The sequence below is a fragment of the Camelina sativa genome, chromosome 7, assembly GCF_000633955.1.
Source record: "Camelina sativa cultivar DH55 chromosome 7, Cs, whole genome shotgun sequence".
NCBI classification, from domain to species: Eukaryota; Viridiplantae; Streptophyta; class Magnoliopsida; order Brassicales; family Brassicaceae; genus Camelina; species Camelina sativa.
In genome coordinates, this window is record NC_025691.1 from 2,344,883 (window position 1) to 2,363,252 (window position 18,370).

Sequence of the window (18,370 nt, forward strand, 5' to 3'; positions counted from 1 at the left end):
GGAAGAAAGTGACAAATGTTGGAGACAGAAAAAAGGGATCTAACATTGCAATTGACTCAAGTCAGGAGTCCAATTTTGCAAATGTCCATTTTTTTTATTGATCAATTAAACTATATCTACTCTGTAATCATCTCCTCTTCATTCATCTTTTTCCTGGTTACTCATCTAAACTACAATTATAATTCCCACACAGGTAAATATTTAAACTTTTGTTTATTTTCATAAATTTTTCTCTTGAACTTATATTAATTATGATTTTCTAAATATTCAGTTGGAAGATCCAAATTGTTGATAAGGAGGGGAATTGGATACAAAAACAAAATTAGATAATGATAGCTCATATATACTGGTACTATCTTCCCCTCTACAATTTGTTTTTATTCATGTAAATAAAATAAGAAAGTTCATTGCACCTACAGACTTATTAATTTGATGATTATTATTTTTCCACTTTCATCTAACTAACATTTTTACGATGTTTCCTGCTAAAGGTCAATTCAAGATCAACAACAAGTGTGTTAATGGTTATCCTTTACCATATATATATATATATATATATATATATATATATATATATATATATATATACTAGATAAGGCCCCGCCCGATGTGCGGGCTTTAAAGTTTTATAAATAAAATAAAATTTAATAAAAATATATTAAAATTTAATGAATATTATTTATATATTTTTTTGCTATAATACACTGATTTATATCTATATCCAAATTTTTTATGTATGTTACCATTAAAAGTGTATGTTTTACACCTAGGTATACTGTATATTACAAATATATTATTTACCACCACCTAGAAAATGTCTATATGACCAAATTAAGCCAACTATTATATGTCTATTTACTTTCACCTTTGCATAATTTCTTTAATTACTAAAATTGTTGGCTCACTATAGGGAGAACCTCGGTTATGCCCTCCTCCGTTATGGAGAGAACGTTGTGTCCAACCTCCTCCACCATAGAGATGGAGAAAACCTTCGCTCCGCCGTTCTCCCTTGGGAGATAACCTTGCGTCCAACTCAAAGTGGAGAGAACATATTCACGTCTTTTAGCTATCTCAAAGTGGCTTGCTCTAGGAACCAATGAAATTAAAGACCCTTTTCCAACGTCACAAAATCTTTTGATATATAGTAACTAATGTTAAATATTTTAATATATTTCATGGAAGTTTCTTTGACACACCCTCATGTAGCCTCTGTCTCCAAGCTCCCACGGATATATCAACAACGATTTATATTTTACCAACTATCTAATCATTAGGTTGATAACCTTCTCCTCTTTATCTCCTTTTGAAATTGAACGAATGGTAACAATTATGTTTGCAAAAAAAAGGGTTTATGATCAACCAATCAAGGTTGAAAAATTAGAAGAAAATCAATTTGACATATTTAATGAAAGCATGATAATATATGAATCTCAAATAATTCAAAGATGAAAATATAAATTAAATAAAACAACTACTACAATAAATTTTAAAATAGAGTATTAGAAAAAAGCATATATTAATATTCCATTTTTTTGGGTCAACATAATAATCTTACCTATTCCAAACTGAAAAAGTAGAAAGTAGGAGTATATTTTGGATTTTAAAAATAAGGAAAATTTGTCTACCCATTAAAAAAGTTTGACCAATAGAATAAAGTTAAAAGCAATATTTTTGAATAAGTTATTTTGTTAGATGAATAATAGAAGACGATCTATGTTTATATAGAAGTGAGAATTTACATTTTTAAGATAATATTTTTTTGTATATTTTCCTTAATCCCTTTTCTCTTTTATGAGAAAATTTATTCCAAAGAGTTCATTGTTTTTTTAAAAAAAATTTTGGTTCTCACTTTCTTGTAAGACATATTATCGTTCGCCGATAAGAATATTTTTCTTTAGTTCATCGAGTATTATGTAATTTGTGTTGTTATCTTGCATTTATGTATTCTTTTTTTTTTATGCTATATGTCCTGCAAAGTAATAGAAATAATAATAACACCGTGAGAAATTTGTTAATCCTAAAAACCTTAGCTATTATGCATAAGAAACATTTTTAACACTTTAAAATCAAAGATTGCATAGTATGCATTATGAAATTGAGAAACGAAACAAAATTCAAAGAAATGACGACGAAAACACTTGGTAATATCTAGGAATCTTTTTATACAGTTGCTTCGATCAGACAACAAACAAATTTCCTTCGAGACTTGTTCAAGAACGATGATGTGTCAAACAAAAGGTTAATAAGAAATAAAGAAGAAAATTTTACCAAGAAAAACAAAGCTAGTTGAAATTATTTTGTTTGGTGAAAAATATGTCATCATCTATTTGCTTATATAGAGGGGTATATTTACAATCCTTTTCCTTTAAAGATTAACAAATTTTTTTTAATATAATAAGATTACAATTATTTTATGCATCGTTTTACCAAAGTTGAAAACTGTGATTTCTGCTCATTAAAATTGATACTTGTCACAATCTAAAGTTGATATGTGATTTATGTTCATTAAAATTGACACTTGTCACGATCTGATGAATTACTAACTTGGATATTTAATCGTTAAAATTGACACATGTCACGATCTGGTGAGTTTTTAACTTTGATCTCCAATCGTTAAAACTAACACGTGTCACGATCTGATGAGTTACTAACTTTGAGAACCAAACTTTATATAATAATATATATATATATATATATATATATATATTTGCTTTTCTAATGTTAATACAACTCTGTCACGTTTAAATTACATGTTCAGATTGAATTTCCTACTTTTAAACGCTTTATGTTTATATACTAGGATTTCACCCGCGGTACACCGCATAACTAAATTTTAAATTATTGTATTTTAAATAATAATTTTTAATTTATTTAGTTTTCAAATTCTCAATTAATTAATTTATAATTTTGTTTTTTTTTTTTGGAATATTAAGAAGAGAAATACCCTAAAATGGCACTACTTTAGATTTTTCTTCCAAATGTAGCACACATGCTTAAATGTTCCTAATCTAACATTTTTGAAATTATTGTTATTTATATAATTATTATTATATATAATTATTATTATTTTCTACCGTATGCTTCATCTTCAAGTGTATCTCAGAGAAGCTCCATGTTCGATTCACCGTCGTATTCCACCGCTTTTGTCGATTCCATCACCGGCCGGAGTATCTCCTTCTTCATCGTAACCATCTTCAACCTCCACCGGAACGATTTGCTTGTTCGAATCACCATCATCTTCCACCACTTTCTCGTCGGAGACGGTTATGATAACGGCGGAGGAAGAAGAGGTGTATCGATTGTAGAGATCTGGTAGACTGGTACGGCGGTTACGGCGGAGCGAATCCATATGGTGATGGATGAAGATGAATCATTTAAAACAAAGTGTCGCGAGGTCAGTTAACATGTAGATCTGTTTTTTCAAATGCTTAGAACGCTTGTTCGATTCGTCTCTGATGTGATGTGATGTGATGTGAAAAAGATTCAGAGTGTGTTTGATTTTGATAATGAAGAAGTTGTGATTTTGCTTCATCTAATAGCTATGAATGATCCAATTTTGCATTCTTTTTTGGTCTTTAATTGTTTCAATTCAAATGGAGAAATTAGTTGATAGAATTAATGTGATGTATTAGCTTGGTTCTCTTGCTGTGATAATTATTGAAATAAGATGATTATTACAGATGAAGGTTGTGTTGCTCCAATGTTAAAGTTTTTAAAGGAGAGTTCATTTGCAAAAGGGCAAATCATGGTGGCTACGGTGTTAGTGTTAACGTCTTGTGATAATGAACTTGGTGTTCTAATAATTGTTCATGTTCTGGGTGATTCTTCAGTTAGAGTTCAGATTCAAGGTAGCTATGAATCTAAAAGTTATGAGTTGTGAAAATTGAATTCATGAACTGATCATGCTGCTGAATAAGGTTTTCAGCTCTAAACTCAAATGATTGATGATATATGATGGCAAATATTTCAATAACAAAGCAAATAGTTGATGGTGAAGATGGAAAAATGGGCACTTCAGTGGAAGCTTGAGTTCATGTCTTATGGAAGATCTTCCTAAAATTCAAGAATGCCTTCCTAAAACCTATGGAATCCTTCCTAGTTTTTTTTTTAAATGTGTTTTTAAATCTCTTTATATGTGTTTTGCCTTATTGTATCACATACTATTCCATTAGCCATATATAATGATTTGATTTTGTGCATATATTTGTGTTTTATAATAAAGGTAGCAAAGAGTAATAACTAGCATGATATTTCATGAAATTAGGCTATTGTTCATGATTTGATGGATATTGAATTCACATAGATCGATGTCTTCATATTGATCCAGGTGAATCAAATTGTTTGGTCCGATTCAAGCAAGTATTCCTGAATTGCATAAAATCCTTCCCAAATTTCATATAACCTTTCCCGAAATTCAATCACATTTAAGATAAAGTGCTAACATAAACATATGATGTAGAAATATCATACAAGCATGAAAACAACCTAAAAGGTTTTACAAGCATCATACAGGTCTAAAAATAGAGAAAATAAAACTGAATCAAAGAACATAATTCTACAGATTGTCAACACACACCTCAATATGTGAAAGAAAATTCCATTAGTGAGGGGTAATGATATAATTTTTGTGCATATCTGGCTGTTTACCAATATCTAAGCTTTTTGTGAAGATCATCCTGAAGTTCAAGAAATATTTCCTGAATTACGTGAATTCCTTCCTAAATTTCCGAGGAGTGTTGGACAATGGATGTTGGGTGCTGATTTTTCAAGTTACAAGAATATTGATCATGTATTATGAATATGAACCGAAGGTAAATTACTTTTGGGCTGTGTAATTTTGCCCAAAACCAAATATGTGCCAAAACTCTATTAGGTTGACATTTTGGACTGTGTAATTTTGAGGTCCATCTCATAATTGAAATAATATATTCCTTTCTTACAAATTAATAAGTATATATATTATTTGATCACAAATTATAAGGACAAATATTAGTTTAACTAATAATGTACTAGATGAAAAGTATAGCACAATACAGAGATTAACTAGAATTGGACCCATGCTAGAGCACAAGTTAACATTTATTTTATTTATTTTGTAAGTGTTATATATATGATTGTTTAATTTGTTTAATTTTTTTTTTGCTTAAATACTTATGCCATGAAATCATATGTTGAATATAACTTATGAAAATAACATCTATTTTGTAAGATCTATTCTAGTAGATCTAGATTTTGACCTACATCTATTTTGTAAGATCTATTCTAGTAGATCTAGATTTTGACCTGCGGTACACTGCAGTTTAAGTTATTTGATAAAAATATTAATTTATGTATGTTAATTTTATTTGATTTGATTAGTTTTTAAAATTATATATTGTATTTTGATTGTTAATTATATGACTTAACCTACACAATATCGCATATTAATTAACCAATTTAATTAGATACGTCTATTAATCTAATATTCATATTATTAACAAAATAATGAGATGATATTTTATCCATGTAGCACCGAATTAATGACATTTTAAGTTTCTATTAATATCTACTCAAACATGTCTAGCCATACAACCCGTCGTGTGATATTTTAATTCGTTGTATATCGCAGAAAAAACTTCATAAAAATCTAAATATATTTTTAAAATTTAAAATATTTTAATAAAGTTTCTTTTTTTTAGAAATTGAATTACTTATAATATTTGAACTTCTTATAAAGTTGAAATATTATTAATATCTTAAACAGTTATAAAAATTAAATGTTTTAATAATTGAAATATTAATAATCTTTAAAGCTTTTAAAAAGTTCACAAAATAATGAGATGATATTTTACCCGTATAACACCGAATTAATGACATTTTAATTTTCTATTAATATCAACTCAAACATGTCCTGCCATATAACCCGTCATGTGATATTTTAATTCGTATATATTATTAAAATTTAAAATGTTTGAATAAATTTTATTATTTTAGAAATTGAAATACTTATAATATTTGAACTTCTTATAAAGTTTAAATATTACTCATATCTCATTTTATAAAAAGATAAATGTTTTAATAGTTGAAATATTAATACTCTTTAAAAATTTTAAAAAGTTATACATTTGAACTTTTAAAGTTATTAAAAGTTGAAATTCTTTAAAATAAAGAACATAATAAAATGTATAAATTTTTTAATTTTAATGCTTGATAAAGTAAGGTTTCTGCTCATTCGTATTCAGAATCATTTTGGTCTCTTTTTTATTAATATGACTTTGAATCTTTGCCTAGTTTTCTTAGGTGATGTAGGTCATTTTGTATATTTTTTTATTCATTAGTTGAGCAATATATGTCCGTTTAAAAAAATTTAAATTACATCATATGCAGTAAAAATCATAAATTTTATTAACTAAATATATTAGATAAAAGATTTAAATAATTTAAATATAAAATAAAATAAATGTGAAAGAAGAATCACATATTTTTATTTTAATTAGGTTGAGAGATTTCATTATCTTTTAAATGTTAGCTATAATTGATTTATATGTTACTATAATTAACTAAATCCATACTATCCTTATTTACCAAAAAATCAGACTAACCCGTATATTATGATACACCTATATTACAAGTTTATAACCAAAAAATCATAAATATATCTATTATATAGTTTACAAAAAAATGTTGTGTAATTCTGTTTCCTGTTTTATTATTGACTGGATTTATTAAAAAAGTTTACCGGCGCCGCCGCCTCAATCTATAAATTTACTTTAAACGGTTTTAATCAACACGGTAACCTAATAATGCTCACCGGTTTGATTTATAGTCCGGTTTAATATAATTGGGAAACATTGGGGGAGAACTGGAGAAGATCCTTTAATCGCCGAATCGGAGACTCCATCCTTCTCCGACGTCTCCAACACTTGCGAACAGGTATAAACCTTTAGCTTTTGTAACCTTCTTAATTTATCAGTGCTATATTGCAACTTTTGGGATGTGGATCTTCTTTGAGCTCTGTTCTCCATGATTTTCTCTGGTTATTTGTTCTTAAAACTTCGTTAATTTAGCTTCATCGCGTAGTTGTGTGTGCTCAAATCTCTTTGTAAACTGGATCGTATATTCTTTGTTATCTGATTATCTCTCTGGTTAGGAACATTCAGACAATTTTTTGAGCTTTTCAAGTAGCATGATCACTCTGAGCTGACTTCAATGTCTCAGGCACTTACTTTTAAGGAAGAGATTGCTTCTGACTGTCACTATGGATACCAAAAAGTTGGATACTGGCTCCAATGATGCAATCAGCTGGCTCCCTCATGAGGTTCTAGGCGACATCTTGTCCAGAGTTCCGACCAAACTGGCTGCTTCAACATCTGTACTCTCGAAAAAGTGGAGGGATGTGGTCGCATTGGTGGATAATCTCGATTTTGATGATTCTGCATCTCTGAAACGGAATAAAGAGGGTAAACTGGAGAGGGATGTGATCCTCCGGGAGTGCTTCAGGAACTTTGTCGATAGAACACTCGCTTTGCAATTGCAAGGCGCTTCTCCTATCAAGAAATTCTCTCTAAGATATCACGTTGGCGACGACACTGAGATGGATCATGTGGTCCGCTGGGTATGTAATGTCTTAGAGCGTGGCGTAGTGGACCTGGACGTTAGTTTAGCTCCTCACGCTGAAATCTTTTTACCTCATGCGCTCTACACGAGCAAGACGCTCGTTAAGCTTTCACTGGGAACCAAGATTAGTTTAGGAAAGCTTCCTCCAGATTTGTTTCTTCCAGCGCTTAAGACTCTCTTCATCGATGCTATCTTTTTTGAATATGAAGATCTGTGTTACGTGCTTATTCCTGGTTGTCCGGTGCTCGAGGAGCTATTTGTACGTCACAAGGACTTTTTTGCACAACCATACTGCATATCCAGTCGGACCATCCATAAACTAACAGTTCAATACGATTCTGACTTTGGTATTGGCTCTCTGGATATGTCATTTGATGCCCCAAGTCTTGTCTTCCTGGACTACTCCGATTATGCCCTGTGTAGCTATCCACAAGTTAACTTGAAGTCCCTAGTCGAAGCTAGGCTGGACCTTCGTTATCATTCTAAAGAGATCAAGAGGCCAAATATATGGGGTCTCTTTACAGGGATAAGCCACATTAAGACCCTGCATCTTTCTGCCAATTCTGCTGATGTAAGTTTTGCCACTTTCTATTAACTTTTTAAAAAAGCTTTTAGACATTTTTGAAGTTCGTGTGCGTGTGTGTATTTCAGGTGATCTCTCGATGTGTTAAACATGGACTAATACTACCGGTGTTTAACAATCTGGTAAGCTTGACTTTTGGGAGTAAGAATAAACGAGGTTGGAGACTACTGCCGCATCTGCTTAAGCAGTGTCCTATGCTTGAAACTCTAACCATCCAGGTACATATATATCATTTTGCTTAACCCATGAACGAATCTATCTATAGGTAGAGGGACACAAACTTAGTTGCTGATCATTTACATGCATCTCTCCAGGGTCTGGATGGTCATATATCTGATGTGACTATGCGTGCATCCCAAGTGAAAGTGTTGTTAGGGAGGCTGGAGGCACACTGCTAAAGACTTGGAGCACTTGAAGAGTTTACTGGGGACCCAAATATGACAATGACTAACTGGACTATCCACGGAATTTATAAACATAATTATACAAGAAGCTTGTAAAGTCTCGCTTAACATACTAAAAATTCATACTTAGTTCATACCTAATTCTTAAGTATTTTGAGACAAAATCATACAAAATTTTATATTTGTGAGTCCATACATATACATAACTTCATAACGAGAATTCAAAAAATAGTTTGTGTTTATGGTTTTAATGGAGTTTTTTTCTTATTCGAAAATGAGAATTTTTGCAATTTTATAAAACTGATTTTCAGTGTTTCATGATTCACATCTAATTTGTACTGTTTTACATTCAATGTACGATGATTAACGAAGAATGACACATCTTTTCATCTTTTGCATATTTTTTACCATTTGACATTTTTAACTATCTACACGTTGAAATTATTATTTTTAGAAGGTAAATAATTCTATAAAATTTTATTTCATTATTTTGTTTTTTTTTCAAAAATAAAATAAAAGAAAATTTTCATTTTTGAGGAAAAGGAAATAAAAGAAAGAAAAAAAGTTTTCTCAAATTAAGAAACCCTGGTAAATTGGTTTTTGAACAAGAAAAATGTCATTTAAACTATGAACTTTCAAATTGTGGTCATTTAAACCATGAACTTTGTTGTAGGCCATTTAAAACATCAACTTTCATTGACTAGCTCTTTTAAACATTAGGTTTTGTTGACCAAGCCAAAAAAGACATGACGTTAAATCTGATAATCGAGTAACTAACAGACGTTATTCTGCCGTTAACACTCTCCGTTAGTAACAAAACGATGTCGTTTTGATGAAAATTTTAGTTCGAGAAAAATGTCATTTAAACCATGATATTTTAATTTGATGCCATTTAAACCATGAACTTTCAAATATATGTCATTTAAACCATGAACTTTGTTGTAGGTCATTTAAAACATCAACTTTCATTGATTGAGATTTTATAGACATCAAGTCAAACTATTAAGTTTGCTAACATGTCTTACTTCAGTCGATCACAAGGGTCAATACGATGATCAAGATCACAAGCACAAAAAACATCATAAGGGGTCACAAGCAAAAGCACAACAAAGATGCGGTAAAATAACGCATCAAAAACCTAGAATCTTAAATAAAGTGATTAATTCTATGAAACTAAAATAAGGTGATCAATCTTTCAAACTCCAGTGTTACATCCTAATACCTAGAAAAACTCAATACATAAACAAAAAGACACGACAAAACGACCATAACTGAGTATTAAACCAAAGACAAAATACGTTAAAGGCACCATATATCACTTGTTTTGTTAACATAGTTAATGTCATATCGAGTTTAGCTTAGTCAACAAAACCTAGTGTCTAAAAAGTCTCATTCATTGAAAGTTAATGTTTTAAATGGCCTAAAACAAATTCATGGTTTAAATTACCTAAATTTGAAAGTTTATGGTTTAAATGGCTTCAGTTTAAAAGTTCATGGTTTAAATGATATTTTTCTTGAACTAAAATTTTCTTCAAAAAGACGTCGTTTTGTCACTAACGGAGAATGTTAACGGCAGAATAACGTATGTTAGTTGCTCGGTTATCGGATTTAATGTCATGTCTTTTTTAGCTTGGTCAACAAAACATAATGTTTAAAAGAGTTAGTGAACGAATGTTTTTCCCGTTTTTAACCCATATGTCCGCTTCAATTCAATTTTGAGTGTAAACCACTAACCATAACCGGACCATTATAATTTGGACTGGTTTAGCCCATTGTGCCGTTTGACATCCCTAGCGCCGATTTCAGTATACTGTATCAATATATATATCAGTCTTGCGAGAAAGCCAGAACATTCAATTCAATCGGTAAACGAAAAGGTTGAAGCTTTTACCCTTTTGTAAGTTTCGTGGAACCTCATTGTTTAATTGCAATTGTAGGATTTGAATCTTCTATGATCTCTGTTCCCTTATGATTTCCTCTTGGTTCTTAAAAGCGCTTAAATTGTTGTTCTTTTGAGCTTCCACTAGATTATAGATAGACTGGTTTTGTAATGAGGCTGTTGTAGTAGTTTGATACTAATCGGTTTTCTCGTGTTTAATCTAGCTCGAATATTCCTTTGCTTCAGTTTTTTTTTTTTTTGTAAAAAGGGATAAAGCTTGAACCTTTAGCTTTTGTAACCTTATTATTTTTCTGAAACTTCGTATTAATTCAGCTTCATCGTCTAGTAATTGTGAAATCTGTCTTTCATGGTTTGTGGAACTTCTCTCTTCTTTGCTATCTCTCTGGTTATTATTATAACATTCACACACTTTTGAGCTCTCGCTAGGTTTTAGAAATATCCAATTTTTTTTGTTTGGTGCGTTATGGCTTTTATCCAGCAGTTAAATCACTCTTAGCTGACTTCAATGTTTCAGGCACTTACTTTTAAGGAAGAGATTGCTTCTGACTGTCACTATGGATACCAAAAAGTTGGATACTGGCTCCGAAGATGCAATCAGCTGGCTCCCTCATGAGGTTCTGGGCGACATCTTGTCCAGAGTTCCGACCAAGCTGGCTGCTTCAACATCTGTTCTCTCGAAAAAGTGGAGGGATATGTTTGCATTGGTGCACAATCTCGATTTTGATAATTTTGTCTTCCTGCAACCGGAAGATGGTAAGCGAGAAAGGGACGAGATCCGGGAGTGCTTCAGGAACTTTGTGGATAGAACACTCGCTTTGCAATGCGCTTCTCCGCTCAAGAAATTCTCGTTAAAATATCACATTGGCGACGACAGTGAGATGGATCATATGTACCCCTGGATACGTAATGCAGTAGAGCGTGGTGTAGTGGAGCTTGACGTTAGTATTGAGCCTACCTATGGTGACATCTTGCTGCCTCATGAGTTCTTTATGAGCAATACATTGGTTAAGCTGACACTGGGGACACGAATTTCTTTTGGAAAGTTTCCTCCAGATTTGTCTCTTCCAGCACTTAAGAGTCTCTTCTTGGACTCGGTCGTTTTTGAATATGAAGATCTGTGTCATGTGCTTCTTCCTGGTTGTCCAGTGCTCGAGGATTTAGTCGTACGTCACAAGTACTTCGAAGCACTCCCATACTGCATCTCGAGTCGGAGCATCAAGAAGCTATCAGTTCACTACGATTGTGAGCTTGAAATTGGTCCTTATAGTATTATGTCATTTGACGCCCCAAGTCTTGTGTCCTTATAATATTGAAAAACAAATTATTTATTATTTGTAATTAAAAAACACTATGCTTTTTCTTCTTATTATTGGGGAAGTTTTGAAGAACAAACGGAGAATAACAAAACAAGAAGAATTCGAAAAAGAAGAATGAAAATGGAGTTTTCAAACACTTTGCAGAGAGAGTGACAAAGCCTTTAGAGATCAGGTTTTTATTCTTTCCATCCCTCTCAATCTCTTATACATTGTTTAATAACGCATATTCTTCTTCAATTATCGTTGAATCTGACCAGGATTTTAAGTTTTGAAGTTTTAGGATTTCAATTAGCGTCTGCTTAAAATGTATGTGCGAACGGTTTGGCGCCTACAACTCCGTATGATGTTTTATATATAAACAATTTTTCATTAGTTCATATGAGATCATCTTTTGTTGTAAGAAAAAATATATAAATATATATATATATGCTACATTATTTGTTTTCTTCACTTTTTCCTGTTTTCCAAATTAATTATAAACCAAATTAATTATTTATAATCCCAATAAAGTTAACCATTAATCCTAGTGTTTGACTACAGATTATTAAAATTTTGCACTTAATTACTCTTAATGATTTTTTTTAACTAACTAAGTTCAGTTGCAGATTTTGTAAATAGTAGGAGTAATTTCAGACATTTTTAAAATGTACTTCACTTTAGATTATTAGAATTTGAATGGCAATATACATATGTAAAATGTTTTCAAAAATTAATGTGTAAGATTGATTATAGGGTTTATTTTCTTCATCGAAAAACTCTGGTTGAGAGAGAGTGTCTCTTTTGATGATCTTTTAAGTGTCGTCGTTTTAAGCAAAACACAATCGTACATAAGAAAGAGGCCCGATTCGATTTATTTAGGGTTATTTCCTTAAGCAACAACAAAATCAATCTCTCGATTTCTCACTTCTTCGATCAGAAGAAACCCTCTCGCAAATTTCACTCTCTTTGATCATATGATTGGAGCAACAACAACAGATCCTCGCACCAACACCACTGATCTACAATGTCGTCTCTGGGATTGCAACTGGTCCTCTCTCCTTTACTGCAATCCAATTCACGAGGCCCTCGGAGTTGCTGGTGAAGCTTATGAAAATGTGGCGGACGCTTTGGCGCACAAGGCGCGTACAACTTCGTATCATGTTTTGTATTTAAACAATTTTTCATACAACTAGTTCTTATGAGCTAATGTTTTCTTGTAAAATATAATATATATATATATGCTACATTATTTGTTTTCTTCCCTGTTTTCCAAAAATTTGTTTGAAAGAAGTTATAGAAAATAGGGTTAATAAATATAACTTCTTTGTTTTCGTTATAAGTCTTTATAACGAAAAACAAGGCCATTATGTTTCATCTTTTACTATATAAACTAGGTATTAACCCGCGAAAAACCGCGGGTTGAACCTTTTTAAAATTTTTTTTTTTTTTAATAATTATTTTGTTATTATGTTATTTATAAAGGTTTGTGATTAAAACTCAGTTTGTTTATATTAAAAATTTTGTATTTTAAAAATATTTATTGAAAACCTGTCAATAAAACATTTGCATGTAACGAATAAAATTGTTTAAACCTTTGTCAATTAAACGCAATTCTTGCTATAGTTGTGAAGTAAGTAAAAAGATATAACCAACATGTAAAAAGAGCAACTAAATATAGCTAGTGAAAGTTTTGAAAAACTTCTTAAAAAACAACATTCATTATTTTTTTTTTCTCTGGCTTCCTTTACTTGTCTATAATAAACACCTTTAAGCATTAAATATATTTAAATCTGAACTTAGTTTTATTTTCCTAAAGAACGCGGGCTAAAAGAAAAATATAACTTTTTTTAAATAGATAAGATACTATATCTATATCTTTTATTTTTTTTATATTAATTTTTCAAATCTAAGCGGTTAAACGGAACTGTTATATATTTATTATATTTGATTTTTGATAAAAAAAATTAACATGTGCTGGAAAATTTGTTTTGATAAAATTTGTAGTTAAATGGATTTTATTCGATTAGATTTTTAAAATCTTAGCTGTTAGTTTTTTTTTAAGTATAAATTAGTTTTGATTCTAATTGATTTTTTTTTACTTTTCTACAATTTATTTTATTTTATGTGTCCCCAATTTTCGTTTTTTAATTAATTATATTTATTAAATTTGTTAATTAATTTTAATTAAGTTTTTCTAATGGCAATTGAATGTAATTTTTACACATTTTAAGGTTAGTTTTATATTTGTACTTCCCAATTAATATAGTAGGATTAGGTATATTTATATCAATTAAAAAAATAGATTTAGTAATAATTTAAATAGATGATAAATAGTACGCAAAATTACAATATAACTAGGATTTAATCCGCGGTACACCGCGGGATAATATTTGTATTTAAAAATTTTCAGATAAATATGTTAGGTTGTTATACTATGATAGATTTGTTTAAACGACTTAGTTGTGGTTCTAATTGCAAAAGTTTGAAGAAACAGGTGGTTTTGCTCCTAACCTCCTAATGGTATCAACTGTTTTGAATGATTAATCTAGTAACTGAAAATTGGTGTGAATGATCGACCCGCAAATGCGATGGTGGTCAAATATTAAAAACTATCATAATAATAATAATAATATATAATTGTGAAAATTCTATTATCATGATAAAATATATATAAAAAATGTGAATATGATTAATAATGAAAATCATATATGATTATAAGGTTACTGTTAATTCAAATCTATTCACTAAAGTTACTTACATAGATCTCATATAAATTTAAATTATGAAATGTTGCAACAAACATAGATGAAAAAACTTTTTTTCGTCACACATATGAAAAACCTTATAGAAGTAACAATTATGCTTTTTTGTGTATATGAGATTTTCAACAATATTTATAGTTAATTTATGTATATTACAGGTTACTCCAATAATCTCTTATCCTTAAGATCATTCTTCCCTTCACTGTTTTTTTGCAGTGTCTTGCTTACGAAAGAATCCCATCTTCAATAGTACCCCAATTTTCATGATCACTCCTCATGTTGTAGATCATTTACTAACATCTTCAAGTAGCCAAAAAAAAATCACAAAACATTAGAAGTTAGACAACCAACCAAAATAGTGAACAAAACAAAAAGAAAACTTACCCACGACATGTCCCGCTACCGCCCTCATAAGTCTTTTGTGGTCATTCAACATCAGCCGATTCACCAGTGATAAATCCATCACAGCGCCTCCTCCATGACCACCGCCACCATGGTATCCACCAACATACCTACCACGCCCTGCGTCATCAGCATATATATTTCCGGTGGAATGTTTGCAAACATCATATATATGGGAGATGGAATGAGTGTGGATCCTCCTAAATTTATGACTAAACAAATCTCTACAAAACTAATTACTTAACGTGTAAACATTAGGATATGGAATATTCTTATTATTAGATTTTTATTCGAGATTGCAAATGATGATTGATAGAAAGATTTTTGTAAGCAATTAATATATTCTTTTTTTTTTTAAATATAGAAATATCCCTATAAATGTGGTTTTTGTTATCGTCATAAACATTAAATTCGTTACCATATTTATCAGATTTTAATTATTTCCGATTTTAATGTATTTTTGGTAATCAAAATCGGTAAATCAAAAAAGTTAATACAATGGCAGTTTTGTAAATAGGTGGCAAGTTCATGATTTATTTGCTGAATGTACTTGCAAAATGTATATATATATAGATATAGATATCTTATTTTTGATTCTTTTTAAACAAAAAAAAAATATATTTTTCCTATTTTGAATATCATTTACTTGTTTAAACTTTTGTTTTTATATGTTGGTGTTGGTTATAAGATACATCTAACAAATGATGGATAAAAATCCATCTTGATTTTAAAAGTTTTAAATTATTAAGATATTAGATAAATTCAAAACTACGTCTCCCTAAAAAACAAAGCTTTTCAAAATTGTGTGTAAAAAATCTAATATTTGTTGAATCATGTGTAACCTTATAAAAAATATACAAAATAACCTTTATATGTGTGTAAAACTTTATAAATTACTTTATAAAATCTTATAAGTTTTATACACATATTATCTTATCATCTCCATACCATAATTTTGGTCTAGATATAGATTTTAGATTTTATCAAAACTAATTAAGTTTTATCACTTTTATGTAATATTCAATATATATTTTTTAGATTTCATTTGACATTTTTTTAAAAAATGGATTTAAAAAACAACTTTGAGAACAAATATGATATGCTTTGAACTTTCAAATCGTATTTAATATTTATTATATCCAATTATATGATTTTTGGAGTTTAATTGGGTAGCAATCCCGGATATAATTTGTTGGTAAACCGAGCTAAACCGATGATATACCTATTAATTAATTAAATTACTTTTATAAGGCTCAAGCGAAACGGCGTCGTTTCACAGTTCACCATTCTGGTTTGTTTCTTCTTCTTCTTTCAGCCGCAATTCCAATTCCAAGTCGAACGCGAACGATTTTAGTTAGTCCGGCCGGGAAAGGTTTGATAGTTTCCTGGGATTGAAATTCATGGAGTTGGAGTTTGAATCAATGTATGAGATTAATCGTACGGCGGAGTTCATTATCAGCAAAAGCTTCAGTAGAATTGCTTTACAGGTACCTAATGAATGAGTCTAGTTCCTGAATGAACTTTGATTTTTGTTTCTTTGCTAAAATTGTTAAATTTAATGAATCTGGGGATGATAAAGCTTACTTTTTTTACTTTTTCTGATAGTTTCCGGATGAGTTGTTAAAGGAATCAACTAAGGTCGTGAGTGCTCTAAAGAGCAAAACTCGTTTGCTTACTGACAGAGAAGTCAGGTTCTTTGTTATGGCGGACACAACTTACGGTAGTTGCTGCATTGATGAAGTTGGAGCTTTGCATATTGACGCAGACTGTGTTGTTCATTACGGTCAAACATGTCTAAGCCCGTGAGTCAGTCAATTTACTCTGTTGTGTAATTGCTGTGACTTCCCTTGTTGAAACAATGTCTTTACTGTGAGTGTTTCTGTTTTTTTTTTGCAGGACATCGGTTCTTCCAGCATTCTTCGTTTTCGGGAAAGCTTCGATAAACGTCTCAAGCTGCGTTAAGCATCTGATAGATTCTGCGTCACAGAGCGATAAGCCTATTATGGTATGTGAGGCTAGTTTATCTTTATTATTACTATGAAGTGATAAAGTGTTCTGTTTTCTCAAGCTTTGAACTTTGTGTTTTCAGATTCTTTATGGACTAGAATACGCCCATATGATTCCGCATATCCGAGAAGAATTAGGATTATCAAAGACTGTACCTCAGTTGAAGTTCTCTGTAGCCAATGTTTTGTGTTCATTTATTAGTCCATCCAAAGACCCTAGAGAATCCATGGAGCATCCGAGACCATATAGTGATAGCTTATCCTCATCTAGAAACTATAGTCTGGGAGGGCTAACTTGGGACTTGCCAGAAGGAAGCAAAATCGAGGACTATCTACTTTTCTGGATCGGTTCTGACAGTTCAGCGTTCGCCAATGTAGTACTGACCTTCAATGGTTGTGACATAGGTATATGAATATGTGGCTTTATCCATGGAAATTTCTTGATCTAGTTCTTGGCTATGTCAAACGTTTGAGTAACTTACTTACTACAGTCCATTTTCTTAAACAAAATATCTAATTGATTGACAAATACCATGAATAGCTTATTCTCTTGGTTATGTTTTGTTTGTTTGTTAATCTTAGTCAGATATGATGCTGAAGAAGATTCTTTGGTGACGGAATTTTATCAACAAAGAAGGATACTTCAGCGACGGTATACTCACTTGTTTCAAGCAGACATCACAAAAATATCAAACTTCGTCAATTCTTAAAATCTTTTCTTTATTATCTCTGTGGATTTGTATTTCTACTCCTCACTCAGAGTTATGTTTTCCAGATATTACTTGGTGGAAAAAGCCAAGGATGCGAATATTATTGGTATTTTGGTAGGGACCCTTGGTGTTGGTAAGTTCCTATTCTTATGCATTTGTGATGTCAAGATTGATAAGTTTTCATTGAATGTCTAATAATATCACATGGCATTGGATGCAGCTGGTTACCTTCATATGATTCACCATATGCAAGCACTCATATCTGCAGCTGGCAAAAAATCTTACATTCTTGCCATGGGACGACCTAATCCGGCCAAACTCGCAAACTTCCCCGAGGTAAGTTAAACAACGGCCTGTCATTTTAGCTGTTAATTATTAAAGTGAGATATGTCAAGTGAGTTAGTGTCTTTTCTCTCCTGTGTTTGTCTCTTAGTGCGATGTATTCATCTACATCTCATGTGCCCAAACCGCTCTTTTAGATAGCAAAGAGTTCATGTCCCCTGTCATAACTCCGTTCGAAGCCAATCTTGCTTTTAGCAGGTACGTACATAGGGAAATTATTATATGCAGAAATCTTTATAGTTTCTGTATTCGATCCACGAGTTCCTTAATTGACGTCTTTGGAGTTTCTGTTTCCACAGAAGGAGTGAATGGACTGGTGCATACCTAATGCAATTCCAAGACGTGATAAACTCTGTAAAATTAGAATCAG

At 31.0% G+C, this 18,370-nt stretch overlaps 3 protein-coding genes across 3 annotated transcripts in view; all 3 read left to right on the plus strand.

The window, feature by feature from the left end:
- On the plus strand, positions 6,793 to 8,764 carry LOC104699953 (F-box/LRR-repeat protein At3g60040-like). The gene is made up of 4 exons (XM_010415362.2): positions 6,793 to 6,912; positions 7,198 to 8,167; positions 8,248 to 8,397; positions 8,494 to 8,764. The coding sequence occupies exons 2-4, from the start codon at positions 7,238 to 7,240 to the stop codon at positions 8,575 to 8,577; spliced, it is 1,164 nt and encodes a 387-aa protein (XP_010413664.1). The 5' UTR covers positions 6,793 to 6,912; positions 7,198 to 7,237; the 3' UTR covers positions 8,578 to 8,764.
- On the plus strand, positions 11,038 to 11,790 carry LOC104704206 (F-box/LRR-repeat protein At3g60040-like). The gene has a single exon (XM_010420330.1). The coding sequence runs from the start codon at positions 11,038 to 11,040 to the stop codon at positions 11,788 to 11,790; it is 753 nt and encodes a 250-aa protein (XP_010418632.1).
- Positions 16,221 to 18,370, plus strand: part of LOC104704207 (diphthamide biosynthesis protein 2-like) — a 3,356-nt gene continuing 1,206 nt past the window's right edge. Inside the window, exons 1-9 of the mRNA XM_010420331.2 lie at positions 16,221 to 16,429; positions 16,548 to 16,744; positions 16,839 to 16,947; positions 17,032 to 17,353; positions 17,531 to 17,600; positions 17,724 to 17,791; positions 17,879 to 17,994; positions 18,092 to 18,198; positions 18,300 to 18,363. Coding sequence (XP_010418633.1) covers positions 16,343 to 16,429; positions 16,548 to 16,744; positions 16,839 to 16,947; positions 17,032 to 17,353; positions 17,531 to 17,600; positions 17,724 to 17,791; positions 17,879 to 17,994; positions 18,092 to 18,198; positions 18,300 to 18,363 — 1,140 coding nt within the window. The 5' untranslated portion in view covers positions 16,221 to 16,342. The remainder of the gene's footprint in view (positions 16,430 to 16,547; positions 16,745 to 16,838; positions 16,948 to 17,031; positions 17,354 to 17,530; positions 17,601 to 17,723; positions 17,792 to 17,878; positions 17,995 to 18,091; positions 18,199 to 18,299; positions 18,364 to 18,370) is intronic.

Excerpts from the sequence above, each read along its gene's own strand:
- LOC104699953 (XM_010415362.2), top strand. The coding sequence starts at position 7,238 with ATGGATACCAAAAAGTTGGATACTGGCTCCAATGATGCAATCAGCTGG. Across the intron at positions 8,168-8,247 it reads TTTCTGCCAATTCTGCTGAT|GTGATCTCTCGATGTGTTAA; the intron begins GTAAGTTTTGCC and ends TGTGTATTTCAG. Across the intron at positions 8,398-8,493 it reads TTGAAACTCTAACCATCCAG|GGTCTGGATGGTCATATATC; the intron begins GTACATATATAT and ends GCATCTCTCCAG.
- LOC104704206 (XM_010420330.1), top strand. The coding sequence starts at position 11,038 with ATGGATACCAAAAAGTTGGATACTGGCTCCGAAGATGCAATCAGCTGG.